The sequence below is a fragment of the Hemiscyllium ocellatum genome, chromosome 6, assembly GCF_020745735.1.
Source record: "Hemiscyllium ocellatum isolate sHemOce1 chromosome 6, sHemOce1.pat.X.cur, whole genome shotgun sequence".
NCBI lineage: Eukaryota > Metazoa > Chordata > Chondrichthyes > Orectolobiformes > Hemiscylliidae > Hemiscyllium > Hemiscyllium ocellatum.
Window position 1 is genome coordinate 4,074,017 of NC_083406.1, and position 15,180 is coordinate 4,089,196.

Genomic DNA, 15,180 nt, shown 5'->3' on the forward strand with positions numbered 1-15,180 from the left:
ATAAATTCTGTGTCTTACAATTGTGTACTCCACAACCACCTGATGAAGGAGCGTCGCTCCGAAAGCTAGTGCTTCCAATTAAACCTGTTGGACTATAACCTGGTGTTGTGTAGTTTTTCACCTTTGACAATATTGACCTTTATCATCATCCTTCAAAGGCTCTCCGCTGCCATCAACCAGTGGATCACCACTTGCTTGTTTACATTCTTATTTATTTAATCAGAGCATTAGTGCCAACTACCATACCTTATCTTTTCTCTCATTTATCTTTGTATTCAGTGTTCCTCAAGGGATCTACTCTTTTTTCCCCTCCTATTTCTCATTTGTGTTCCAACATTTGTGGACATCATCTGAAAACACAGCCTCAGACTTGCATGACATTCAGTAATGGATGAATAGAAATTCCCTCAAAATAGAAATTTAGAAAATAAAGCCATTGACTTTGGCCTCTCGTATAAGTTCTATTCCTTAGTTATCAACTCCATCCCTTTCCCCATAAACTAGCTGATGGTGAACCAGATAGTTCATAAACTTAGGGTCATTTTTGCTTTTAGTAGTTTCAATAGTCTGACATCTGATTCATTGCAGCCTTCGTCCTACCACGGATAAAAGAGCAGAGTGGAAAAGCTCAGGCTTCTGTTCATTTCCTTGCAATATTTGATTGAGTTGACATCAAGGAGCCTTGAAAATTGCAGTCAGTGATAATCAGGGAAAAAATCTCCAGTGATTGGAGGCATTTCTGATGCACAAAGATAGTGGTGACTTTTGGAGGCTGATCATCTCACTTCCAGAACATTTAAGAAGTTCCTCAAGTAGATAATTTCTGATCAATTTGTGCAGAGATGTTTTACATAGATTGGAGCATGTTGGACTTGAACCCTGGTGTCCTAGTCCAGAGGTAGGGACATTACCACTTGTCCACAAAAACTCATTTGTCAGTTGCATTTCCAGTGCTTGTTCCCCCTGTCTCTGATCCTGGGGGTTGTTACTGACCAGAAACTGAACTAGACCAGCTATATAAATAAAGTCGCTACAAGATCAAGTCAGAGGCTGTGAATTCTGCAGAATGTAACACCTGTCCAGATTTCCTATAACCTATCCTCCATTTATGAGGCCTGAGTTCCAGAATCAGAAAGAAAATTGCTGCAGTTCAAGAAGACAGTTTGTATCATCACTTTGAGCAGTTACGGATTGCCAACGGCACTTCCTTCTGATGAAAGAATCAAATAAATCGACAGTGCTTAAGGTGTACTTCAAATCAATTACTGCATTATTGCAAAGTATTGAATGTGTGTTGATCCAATACCTGTACGATATTAACGACCATTATTGTTTTATTTATTGTGAACTTTTTTCCCACAAATCTCTTTGGTCTAACTAACGGTATAACTTGATTCTTATTTTGTATTAATTGACTCTTTTTGTTGTGCGAAAACATTCATCAATTAAATTTGAAAGTGTTGTTCCTTCTTCCAGTAACAGTGATGTACTAACTGATAGAAGGGAAACACACTCGTGCATTTCCCACTTTTAAAAGATATGTTGCCATTTATATTAGCTTAATATAAACTTAGTTGTAGTTTAGTGATGCACACAACAAGCAGAATGCAATGGAATTCATTTTATTGAAATATAAAATAGAACATTCTGATCTCTATCTGGCAGGTAACAACAATGAGGAATATGAAGAAAAGAAAGACATCAAAAGGAGAGTTAAAAAACTTAAAGTTCTAGATCCAAAGATTGCACAGAATCTCTGTAAGTGTAAAGACGGTTGTGATGTTCGATTTCCTAATAGTTTAAATTTTGTTTCAAAGTAACAATGATCATTAACATTTACAGTAATGTTTTTTATAGCCATTTTTCTTGGATCTTTTCGGATGCCTTATGAGGAAATAAGAAGAATTATATTGGAAGTGGATGAAGAACAATTGAATGACTCCATAATCCAGGTTTCTTAAATTAAATTTTATTCAGTAATTTCTGAATTTTTTTTCTCAACTCTGCCTCGAGTGCATAATGTTTTTTTATTAAAGCTGTAGTTGATAACACTGATCACAGTAACAGAGGGTTACTTTTTTAGCCTTTAGGTTTTATAAAACTGATATGACTTGAAACTATGTTTGAAAGAGTTTGCACCTCTACACATTTTTCTTTACTTAATATATATTGGTCGTGTGAAAAAAAGATAAAAGTTTAGCTTGGCATTTAACAATATTGATTAATTATTCTGTTAATTTAGTTTTGGTTGTAATCACTTGGTAAAAATTCTTACTGTATGTAGTAGGCATAGCCCAAGTGTCAAGTAGTTATAACTTAGTAATTGAAATTATAATGTACTACATCAATCATTGTTAATGTGTCACGGTTCTTTTAAATGTTATTAATTCTTACTCTGTTAAAAATTATGCTAATGCACAAATATTGGATTTAAAAAAAAAATTCATTGACTGCATGTAGAAACTATATTAATGATCAGTTATAAATATTAAAACAACAGTTCAATGTAACTATCCCACCTCAAAGCACTTACATACGTTAGTCTAAAGGCAAAGGTTCTGTTCATCCAATTTAAGGCCATTCATCTCAATGTATTGTCAGAAAATCATGTTGAACAGTATTTTATGCATTATTGCTTGCCTGCCATATTTTGCAAAAAGAAATCTGAAATCCATCAAATGAAAATTAACTATAAATTTGCCCTGAATTACACCAAGATCTTAAGAACATGTATTGTGGAAATGAATGGCCTTTAGCCATACTATGACTTAAGAAATCTAGCTATTGGCATTACATATGAAATAGACCTTTAATTTGAAACACCTGTTCACTAAAAATGAAACATTCACCTTGGTCATAGAAAAAATACCTGAGTTAAGGTGGACAGCCGAAGGAATCCAAGATGGCGGTGACCCAGCAAGTCTGAGTCTGTAGTGCTCTTCCCAAGACTTGGGCAAAATAGGCCACCCTCCTCCTCCACACTCACCAAAACACTTAAAGTAGTTTTTACTTAATGTAGTTAGTTGCTCGGTACTGAATTTAAACAATCTAATCTCCTGTAAAAATGACTAAAGGGAAGGGAGCCCACAGTTCTCAGCAGGCAGTAACCCTTCCCCCACCCTTCCCAGCTGCAGCTGAGGCATCCACAGCCGCCCCGGGGGACTCACCTACGGTGGCGAGCCTCGTGGAAATAATCTCCAAACTTGATGCGAAGATTGATGCCTTCATCGAAGGGTACCGGAGCCGATGCAATTCACTCTCGGCTGCGCTACAAAAGCACGACCGAGACATTGAGGAAATCAAGCACCGAGTCGGAGGGGCGGATCTAAAGGCCGTGACCTCTGAGACTATAGCAGAATCGGCCGTGGATCGGGAATCGAGGTCGTCGATAAAATATTTGTTTGTTGGGCCTTCCGAAATGGGAAGAGGAAGGCCAGTTTACAGCATTTCTCAAACAGTGGCTTCCACAGCTTTTAAATCTGGAGGCTGGATCAGGCTGGGTAAGGGTGGAATGGGCCTACCGGGTTGCAATATGCAGGCCCGCTCGAACCAGCGCCCCCACCCGGTCCTGTTGTGGCTGCAGAGCTATAAGGAGAGGCAGATGCTCTTAGAAGCTTCCAGAAATCTTCGGGAAAGATCCCCAAGCCATGATTTATAAAGGATCCAAGATTATGTTATTCCAGGACTTTTCCCCAGCTCTGGTCCGAAAGAGGAAGGCCTTTGATGAAGCAAAGAAGTGTTTAAGGGACTTAAATATTCACTACTCCTTGCACTACCCAGCAACGCTATGCTTTAGCCATGAAGGGTCCGTCTACAACTTTGGATTGCCGGAGAAGGCCAAGGAATTTTTGAACTCTCTTAGATAAATTGGAAGAGTTAATTAATGTTGTTTTGCTCTCCCCCCACCCCGGTTTACACTTCCCTTTTTTTATATTAATCCCTTTCATTACCTTACTGTTTAATATTATCTTCGGGGGGTGGGGAGAGAGGTTTATTTATTTGTTCTCTATTTAGCGATTTTCTTCCCTCCCATCTTTTTTTTTAATATATATAGGCTGGGGGGTCTAGTTAATGTAGGTGGGGGGAGGTGGTTACCTTATCCTATTTTATCTCTATCTTTAGGAGCGGGGTTATTTTCCCCTATTATTTTGTATTACTATATTTAATTATTACTTGTTGAGACTGTGTAATTTTATAGTTATATATGTTTATACATGGTATTAACATTACCAAATATATCCAGGTGTTGGTGTGGGTGGGGGGGGGGGGCACAGGAGTAGGGTGCTCACTGTTGATTCTAGCTCTGTAGTATATTTGAATCTTCTTTATCCTATCTTGGGGTGCCTGGGTCAAGGGTGGGCCACTGGCTGGGAGAGGATATGATGGGCTTTTGGTAAGGAAGTGATGCCCCCTGGGAACAAGGGGGAAAATCTCCATTTAAATATGTTTTTTTTATTTAGCAATATTTTTTCATTATATTAATGTGAGTGTATTAAAGAGTCTTTATTTTTGTGAATTTTATATGCTCTATGCTCGGGATGTTCTGGATAGGGTTTCTTCTCCCAAGGGGTCTCAGACTTGCCCGGACGATTATGGTTAATCAGTTGGTTAAGTTATGCACCTGGAACGTCAAGGGGAGTAATTCACCAGTCAAAAGGAAGAAAATATTATCAAACCTCAAGAAAGAAAGGATTGATATAGCTCTCCTACAGGAGACACTCTTATTGGATAAAGAACACTTGAAATTACGGCAGGGTGGATTTGATCAGGCCTTCTTTTCTTCCTTCAGCTCAAAAAGTAGGGGGGTTATTATCCTTATTCGGAAGAATTTCCCTTTCAAAATCTTAAACCAGATAAAAGACGAATCTAGACAATATATTCTGATTAAAGCCCTTATGAATGGAGAGGAATATGGGATCTTAAATCAGTATTGTCCCCTGGCACACCCTTTTAAATTTATAACGGAAGCCTTCTCAAAATTGATGGCTCTCGATGCTCATCATACAATTATAGGGGGAGATTTTAATTGTATTATGGATCCGGAAGTGGATGGGATTCCCAAGAGTATTGCAGGAGCATCCCCCAGATCCAGACAATTGGTGGATTTGAATGAAGAATTAGGATTAGTAGATGTATGGAGATCTCTTCACCCACAGGACAGAGATTTTTCTTTTCACTCCAATCCACATAAATATCATACCAGAATTGATATGTTTTTTAAAAATTCCATATTATCCTGTAAAATAGGCAGTATAACAATTTCTGATCACGCTGCTGTATATATGGAAATCAAGGCGAGGAACAATGAGACATTCCCTCGGTATTGGCGTATGGATCCCTTTCTGATGAAAGGTAGTAAATTTGTAAAGTACTTCTCTCAAGAATTTAAAACTCAGGTATGGCTAGCAACCCATCAATGATGTGGGAGACCGTCAAAGCTTATGCGCAAGGTTTGATCATCTCATACTCAGCGACCCAGAAAAAATTAAATGGAGAATAACAGTGTCTGCTTGAAGTTCGCTGAAAAGCAGTGAAACAGCGTACGCTAACAGACCTTCTGTTATTAAATTACAAAGGATTACTGCCCTTAGGACAGCTCTAAACACCACGCTTACCCAAACGGCTAAGAGGGAAATATTATTTGCAAAACAAAGGTTATATGAATTTGCCAATAAACCTGGTAGATACTTACCATTTCTTGCAAAGGAGAAAAAAGGCCCCTCAAACCATTACGTCTATCAAGGAAAGTACGGGTATTCTGACTCATGATCATATAAGGATTAACGCAATCTTTAGAAAATTTTACTCTGACTTATATAAATCGCAGGATTGCAAAGACAGAGCTAGGAGGATGCAGTCATGTTTTTAAAAACTTGACCTTTCTGGACCTAACCCCGAACAGGTATCAGTCCTGAATGTTCCCCTAACAATCCAAGAAATACTTGATGCAATCTGGCAACTTCAGAGCGGTAAGGCACCTAGCCCAGATGGCTTTCAAGCTGAATTCTAAAAGAATTTACAGGAATACACGGGCGGCACGGTGGCACAGTGGTTAGCACTGCTGCCTCACAGCGCCTGTAGACCCGGGTTCAATTCCCGACTCAGGCGACTGACTGTGTGGAGTTTGCACGTTCTCCCCGTGTCTGCGTGGGTTTCCTCCGGGTGCTCCGGTTTCCTCCCACAGTCACAAAGATGTGCGGGTCAGGTGAATTGGTCAAGCTAAATTGCCCGTAGTGTTAGGTAAGGGGTAAATGTAGGGGAATGGGTGGGTTGCGCTTCGGCGGGTCGGTGTGGGCTTGTTGGGCCGAAGGGCCTGTTTCCACACTGTAAGTCTAATCTACAGCCTGGCCCACTTATGGACATGCATTACTACTCATACAGTCAGGGCTGTCTCCAACCTTTGCTGAAAGACGTGAATATCTCTCTTATTCTCAGAAAAGGAAAGGACCCAGAAGATTGCGCATCATACAGACCGCTCTGAAGTTTAAAATCTACATCCATCATGTAGATTTTAAAATCCTTTCTAAGACGTTAGCATTGAGGCTAGAAAGGGTACTGCCACACATCATAAAGGAGGATCAGATGGGGTTTATTAAGGGCCATAGACCATCCAATAATGTTAGAAGGGTTTTGAATGTGATTCAGACCTGCCACCAGGGAAAGATACCAGGAGTAGTAGTCTCACAAGATGCGGAAAAGGCATTCAACGTGGTGGAATGGTCATATTTGTTTTACACATTGGAAAGGTTTGGCGTTGGAAAGGTGTTTACCAAATGGGTCTCAATTAGGGCGGCACGGTGGCACAGTGGTTAGCACTGCTGCCTCACAGCGCCTGTAGACCCGGGTTCAATTCCCGACTCAGGCGACTGACTGTGTGGAGTTTGCACGTTCTCCCCGTGTCTGCGTGGGTTTCCTCCGGGTGCTCCGGTTTCCTCCCACAGTCACAAAGATGTGCGGGTTAGGTGAATTGGTCAAGCTAAATTGCCCGTAGTGTTAGGTAAGGGGTAAATGTAGGGGTATGGGTGGGTTTCGCTTCGGCGGGTCGGTGTGGACTTGTTGGGCCGAAGGGCCTGTTTCCACACTGTAAGTCTAATCTAATCGTAAAAAAAAAAACCGCATAATGATCCCAAAGCAGTTGTGATTACCAATGCAGTGGCTCGGATAGCTTCAGTGTGGGTAGGGGCTGCTGTCAGGGATGTCCTCTTTCGCCATTGCTATTTATGCTAATAATCTAGCCATTAGCAGAAGCTAAACGGGCTGACCCTAATATAACCGCCCCGAGGATTGGTACAGGTAAACATAAAATTATCCTTTATGCAAATGATGTTCTTCTATTTCTCAGTAATCCTTTGATGTCTGTGCCTCACTTAATCCAAGTTATTAATACATTTAGTGCATTTTCAGGCTATAAAATTAATTTTTCAAAATCGAAGGCTATGCCAATGGGTGGCCTTGCTAGTATATCCCACCTATTAGACGGATCCCACTTTCCCTTTCGGTGGTCCCTGGAGGGTTTCTTATATTTAGGCATTTTTATCACCCCAGTATTAGGCCAACTATACAAGGCTAACTTTGTGCATTTACTGGAGAGGATGGGGAGACCTTCCAATTTCCTGGTTAGGCAGAATAGCAGTAATTAAAATGAATGTCCTGTCCCGTCTCCTATACCCTATGAGAATGCTCCTGGTGATGCTGCCGAGACTGGCACTACGCAGATTGTATGGCTGGCTGGGTTCTTTATCTGGAATCATAGACGGCCCCTCATTAAGCTGAGGAAGCTACAGCTTCCACAGGCAAGGGGAGGATTGGATTTCCCAGATTTTAGGAAATACCAGTTAAGTTCCCTATTAAACTACATAGTCGATTGGGTCTTGTCTGACCTGCAATCAGTCTGGCTGGACATCGAGGCTTCTCAAGTAAATTGCCTACTTATAAACCTCTTGTTTTCAAGAGGAGAATCATCACGGATCAATGTAAAAACCCTATAATACTAAATAAAATTAAAGCTTGGAATATAATGCAGCAAAATGAAGGCAACTCACATAAAACATCCCCCTATACTCCGATAGTGGGAGCATGGGGGTTTCAATCGGGGCTTACAGATGCCACTTTTAAACTCTGGAGATCCAGGGGTATCTCCTGTTTAGGGGATCTGTTTAAAGAAGGGGTCCTGATGTATTTTGAACAGCTGCATCAGAAATTTGGATTACCTAATGATGGTCTCTTTCGATACCTCTAAATTCGAGATTACATACAGAAGACGACTACACTATTAGATAGCCTTTATAAATCAGACAGAGAACATAGAGTGTTATGGCCAATGGGGGTATCTTTCGGCAGCACTATTTATCATTTATCACATGTTGAAGTATCGGGAGATATGGACAATCTGCTTAAAACATGGGATCAGGATTTGGACTGGAAATTTCTGTAGAAATGTGGAATGACATTTGGGAAAATGCCAGAAAAATCTCCATCTGCAACAGAACTCAGGCCATTCAGTTGAAGATACTTCATAGGGCCCATATAGCACCGAACCGATTGGCAAAATTTAAGGCAGGAGCATCTCCAATGTGTCCCAAATGTAAAACAGAGGTGGGCACTCTTGTACATTGCTTATGGACCTGTCATAAGGTCCGTAGATATTGGATTAAAGTCGCAAGTGCTCTGACAGAAATCTTAGGAACGGAAATTAGAGTGGATCCAGTATCTCTCCTTTTGGGCTTTTCAAATTTACCCTCCCTGGATGAGCACGGGAAGAGATTATTTTCCATTTTCTCTTTCTGTGCAAGGAAAAATATTTTGGTAAACTGGGTGGCTGAGGGCCCCCCTGGACTTACGAATTGGCACAGAATAATCATGGAATGTGTTCCCCTTGACTTCCTTACAAACATGGTGCACCGAAAGACCGAATTATTCCATAAAATATGGCAGCCCTTCTTGAATTACACAGATACAGATATTTCGGCCATCCTAACAAGGGCTATTATTTAATTGAGATGGCGAACCTGGCTGGTCCAGGGCCCCTTGGGAGAGGAATCCCGCATGAATACGGGTTTTGTTACATTTGATGTTAATACATTCTGAGCATGTATCTCACTATCCAATTTCTGCGTTATCTGTTGTTTTTTTCCCCTGAATAATGTATGAGACTTAATTATACACTCTGGTTAGTTATAGGTTAGATTAGTAGTTAGTTGAGTTTTTTTTTCTCTCAGTATCTCTTTTTCCTGTTTGATAGATTTTGGTTATTATTTATTTAAGATTTAATTGTATATTAATCTTTATACTTGGGTTCTTTTTATTTGTAAATTTGTAAAAATATGTTAAATTTTCAATAGAAATATCTAGTTAAAGAAAAGGTGGACAGCCATCAGAAGAACTTAAAAACTAAGAGCAGGAGTATGCAATTCAGCCTGTCAACTCTGCTCCACCAGTCTTTGTGATTATGGCTGATCTCATCTTGGCCTTAACTCCACTATCTTGCCTGCTATCCATAACCATTCAACCATTACTAGTGAAAAATCTGCCTATCTCCACCTTAAAGTTACTCAATGTCCCAGCATTCACCATAGTCTGGAGAGTGAATTCCACAGATTCACAACCCTTTGAGAGAAATAATTTCTTATCACCTCTGTTTTAAATTGGCTACCCCAAGTCCAAAACTATGATGTCTTAATCTAGATTGCTCAACATGAGAAAACATCCTCTCCACATCTACTTTGTGCGTTCCCTTTAGCATCTTTTACACCTCAATTAGATCTCCTCTCATTCTTCTAACTTTCAGAGTGTATTGGCCGGAACTGCACAATTCCTCTTCATAAGACAAACCCCTCATTTCTGGAATCAATCTAGTGAATGTCCAATGCAGTTACATCTCTCCTCAAGTAAGGGTACCAAAACTATATGCAGTACTTTGAATGTGGTCTCCCTAATGCCTTGTGCAGTTACAGCAACATTTTTCTACTTTTAAACATTTTTCCTTTCGCAATAAATGCCAATTTTTTAATTTTCCTTCCTTATTATTTGCTGTTCCAGGAACTAATTTTCTGCAATTCACTTATGCTAGTTCCCTTTGCACTGAAGCATTCTGAAATTTCTCTCCGTTTAGACAATAAGTGGCCTTCCTGTTCTTCTGATCTTATACTTATCCACATTAAACTCAACCTGCCAAACCTTGACCTATTCATCCAACCTAGCCGTATTTTTTGTAAATTTCTTATTTCTTCATTGCAACTTAGTTTCCCAACTATTTGAATGTCATTTTCAAGTTTGGCTGCAGTACCTTCTACCCTTGCATCCTAGTCATAGATTGTAAATAGTTAGGTCCTACTGACCTAACACTCTGGCACCTTGAAATGTTGAGCCACGGGGTGGTTGGGTTGGTCAGTCCGGGTACCCCAGAGGTGTTCTCTGAAATGTTCCGCAAGTAGGAGGCCACATCGGGTGCAGCGGATCCAGTAAATGATGTGTGTGAGGACCAACGGGGTTCTGTCCTGGTGGTGATTGGAGGGGCAGGGCTCAAGGGCAGAAGAGCGGGAAGTGGAGAAGATGCAGTGGAGAGCATCGTCAACCCCGTCTGGGGGAATATGGGATGGTGTTTCATCATCTCTGCATACCTCGACACGGTCCTGTACCCCTTAGTCCAAAAACACCCCACCTACGTTCGGGACACCACCCACACCCTCCACCTCCTCCATGATTTTCGCTTCCCCGGTCCCCAACGCCTTATCTTCACCATGGACATCCAGTCCCTGTACACCTCCATCCCCCATCATGAAGGACTCAAAGCCCTCCGCTTCTTCCTTTCCAGCCGTACTAACCAGTACCCTTCCACTGACACCCTCCTTCGACTGACATGAACTGGTCCTCACTCTGAATAACTTCTCTTTCCAATCCTCCCACTTCCTCCAAACCAAAGGAGTTGCCATGGGCACCCCAGCTATGCCTGCCTCTTTGTTGGATATGTGGAACAGTCCATCTTCTGCAGCTACACTGGCACCACCCCCCCACCTTTTCCTCCTCTACATCGATGACTGTATCAGCGCTGCCTCGTGCTCCCACGAGGAGGTTGAACAGTTCATCCACTTTACTAACACCTTCCACCCCAACCTCTAATTTACCTGGACCATCTCAGGTTCCTCCCTCCCCTTCCTAGACCTCTCCATTTCTATCTTGGGCGACTGAATCAACACGGACATTTACTATAAACTGACCGACTCCCACAGCCATCTAGACTACACCTCCTCCCACCCTGCCCCCTGTAAAAACGCCATCCCATATTCCCAATTTTTTTGTATCCGCCGCATTTTTCCCAGGAGGACCATTTCCAATACCGAACAGCCCAGATGGTCTCTTTCTTCAAAGACCGCAATTTCCCCCCAGATGTGATCGACGATGCCCTTCACCACATCTCCTCCACATCCTGCTCCTCCGCCCTTGAGCCCCGCCCCTCCAATCGCCACCAGACAGAACCTCACTGGTCCTCACCCTACTACCCCACCAACGTCCATACACATCGTATCATCCGTCGTCATTTCCGCCACCTCCAAACAGACCCCACCACCAGGGATATATTTCTCTCCCCTCCCCTGTCAGCATTCCGGAAAGACCACTCCCTCCGTGACTCCCTCGTCAGGTCCACACACCCCACCAACCCAACCTCCACTCCCTGCACCTTCCCCTGCAACCGCAAGAAATGCAAAACTTGCGCCCACACCTTCTCCCTTACTTCCCTCCAAGGCCCCAAGGGATCCTTCCATATCCAGAACAAATTCACCTGCACCTCCACGCACATCATTTACTGCATCTGCTGCACCCGATGTGGCTTCCTCTATAATGGGGAGACAGGCCGCCTACTTGCAGAATGTTTCAGAGAACATCTCTGGGACACCAGGACCAACCACCCCGTGGCTCAACACTTCAACTCCCCCTCCCACTCCACCAAGGACATGCAGGTCCTTAGACTCCTCCATCACCAGACCATAGCAACACAACGGCTGGAGGAAGAGTGCCTCATCTTCCGCCTAGGAACCCTCCAACCACAAGGGATGAACTCAGATTTCTCCAGTTTCCTCATTTCCTCTCTCCCCACCTTGTCTCAGTCCCAACCCTCGAACTCAGCACCGCCCTCCTAACCTGCAATCTTCTTCCTGACCTCTCCCCCCCCACCCCCTCTCCGGCCTATCACCCTCACCTTGACCTCCTTCCACCTATCACATTCCCAACGCCCCTCCCCCAAGTCCCTCCTCCCTAACTTTTATCTTAGCCTGCTTGGCCCACTTTCCTCATTCCTGAAGAAAGGCTCATGCCCGAAACGTCGATTCTCCTGCTCCTTAGATGCTGCCTGACCTGCTGCACTTTTCCAGCAACACATTTTCAGCTCTGTAAATATGTGCCACTGCTCATCAGATGGCTCTTCCTGCCTAGTTCAGTCATGTCAAATCTGTCCTCATGCAAAGGTAAACCTTTGTTTACCTCCAGAATGCTAATGTGGGACTCCACTTTCTCACTGAATGCTATGATTTCATTGTATCTTATGGAACATTGATTTCTAGTTTAACCTGATCAAAAATATATGCCCCTAGTATTCACAGCTACAAATCTGTTGAGTCCACCCTAAACCTTAGTTATTTGAGAGTAAAATGTAATTTCCTTAATGATGCTCTTGCCCTATATTGATCTTCAGTTCTGTTCTGCTGCCAAAGTGGTCCCTAATCTCCTCTTTACAAGTAGGCCAGCAATTCTGACTGATTGATTCTGTAAAGATGCACTTCTTCCTGAGTTTGCCCCTAACAATGCTGCAGTTTCTCAGTCTGAACACAGCAGACCATCCGTGTTGTGGATTGAGGCATTGCTTCACACTGTTTCTGTTTCATCTCACATAAAAAGTGAAGTTGGTTTTTTTTTGAACCAGAATCATTGCATTAATTAGTTTATTGCAAAGGCTTGATTTTTTTTTTAATTCAAAGTCACAAGGTGTTTTATTACATCAATTTACTGTAATCGAATTCATTATCATTGTGGCTATTTGAATGAGTGTATTTTAAAGAATAATGACTCATATTTACTCCAGAACTCTCCTGCTGTGTATTAAGTATTAAATGAAGATATTACAAAGTCTCAATCAAGTATATGCAACAAAATATTATTGTTAAACCATGCCTTATTCTGGATATTTGATACATTGACAGAACTTGGTAAGCCATCTACCAGAACAAGAGCAAGTATCTTCCTTGGCACGTTTCAAGAACGATTACAATAGCTTGTCAGAACCAGAGCAGTTTGGAGTTGTGGTGAGTCTTTCATGTACTGGAAATGTACAAATCATGAAAATTATTTATTAACATTTGTGAACATTTGTCAAAAAATGTTGTATGTTCCCTTTAAACACATTGATTTATTCAGCTCAGTTGATACAAAACTGCAGTGCTTAACTGTCAGAGTCATAGTCCAATTTGTCCATGCCGACCAGATATCCTAACCTAATCTAGTCCCATTTGCCAGCACTTAGCCCATATCCTGCTAAGCCTTTCCTATTCATATACCCATCCAGATGCCTTTTAAATACTGTAATTGTACCAGTCTCCACCACTTCCTCTGGCAGTTCATTCCATACACGCACCATCCTCTGTGTGAAAAAATTGCCCCTTGGGTCCTTTTTATATCTTTCCTGTCTCACCCTAAACCTATGTCCTCTGGTTCTGGACTCCCAGGGAAAATACTTTGTCTATTTATCATATCCATGCCTCTCATGATCTTATAAACCTCTATAACGTCACCCCTCAGCTTTCAATGCTCCACGGAACACAGACCCAGCCTATTCAGCCTCTCCCTATAGCTCAAATCCTCCAACCCTGACAACATCCTTGTAAATTTTTTCTGAACCCTTTCAAGTTTCACAACAACCTTCCGATAGGAAGGAGACCAGAATTGTACACAATATTCCAAAAGTGACCTAATCAATGTCCTGTACAGCTGCAACAAGATCTCCCAACTCCTGTACTGAATGCTATGACCAATAAAGGAGAGTATACTCAGTGCTTTCTTCATTAGCCTACCTACCTATGACTCTACTTTCAAGGAACTATGAACCTGCACTCCAAGGTCTCTGTTCAGCAACAGTCTCCAGGATCTTACCACAAAATATATAAGTCCTGCCCTGATTTGCTTTTCCAAAATGCAGCACCTCCCATTTATCTAAATTAAACTCCATCTGCCACTCTTTAGCCTATTGGCCCATCTGATCAAGATCCCGTTGTATTCTGAGATAACCTTCTTCACTGTCCACTACACCTCCAATTTTGATGTCATCTACAAACTTACTAACTATATCTCCTATGTTCACATTCAAATCCTTTATATAAACGACAAAAAGCAGTGGACCCAGCACTCTTGTGGCACACCACTGGTCACAGGCCTCCAGTCTGAAAAACAACCCTCCACCACCACCCTCTGTCTTCTACCTTCGAAAAAATTCTGTATTCATTTGGCTAATTGAGATCTAACCTTGCTAAGCAGTCTCCCATGAGAAGCTTATCAAACGCTTTAGTGAAATCCATATAGACCGCGTCTACCACTCTGCCCATATCAATTCACTTTGGTACTTATTCAAAAACTCAATCAAGTTTGTGAGACATGATTTTACACACACAAAGCCATGTTGACTATCCCATATCAGTCCTTACCTTTCCAAATATGTGTAAATCCTGTTCCTCAGGATTCCCTCCAACAACATGCCCACCACCAATAGCAGGGGCAGTACTGACCTGGAATTCAGTCCTGCCGGTTTCTAATGCTCTTTTTATTGGGGATAGGGGAATGGGTGGTGGCAGTAAATCTAGTTTGAAATATATTCGTTTTGCTGATAAGAACATGTGAACATCTGTTATGCCATTTTTGTGTGTAATATGGAATAGGAATAATTTCTGCTGATTAAATTTGAAACATGATATTTAGTGAAATTGGGTTGTTCTGGGTAGCAGAAGATGAAATAATAAATTATTTGAGTGGATCACTACATGTTTTATACCTTGGTATCAATCAAAGATGTTTCAGAATTCTATGGAGTTCATGAGGTTTTCCTTTTATGATATTTACCCAGCTTAGTGATTTGTTAATTCTACCCAGCATAGTTCTTCCCTTCATTGGCTCACACTTATTTTATTTTCTTACGGAATA

At 41.7% G+C, this 15,180-nt stretch overlaps 1 protein-coding gene across 1 annotated transcript in view; it reads left to right on the top strand.

The window, feature by feature from the left end:
* The window catches only part of LOC132816349 (protein diaphanous homolog 3-like), a 545,172-nt gene that overhangs the window by 319,030 nt on the left and 210,962 nt on the right, over positions 1-15,180 (top strand). The window contains exons 18-20 of the mRNA XM_060825802.1: positions 1,666-1,758; positions 1,858-1,952; positions 13,194-13,295. Of these exons, the coding sequence (XP_060681785.1) occupies positions 1,666-1,758; positions 1,858-1,952; positions 13,194-13,295 (290 nt within the window). The remainder of the gene's footprint in view (positions 1-1,665; positions 1,759-1,857; positions 1,953-13,193; positions 13,296-15,180) is intronic.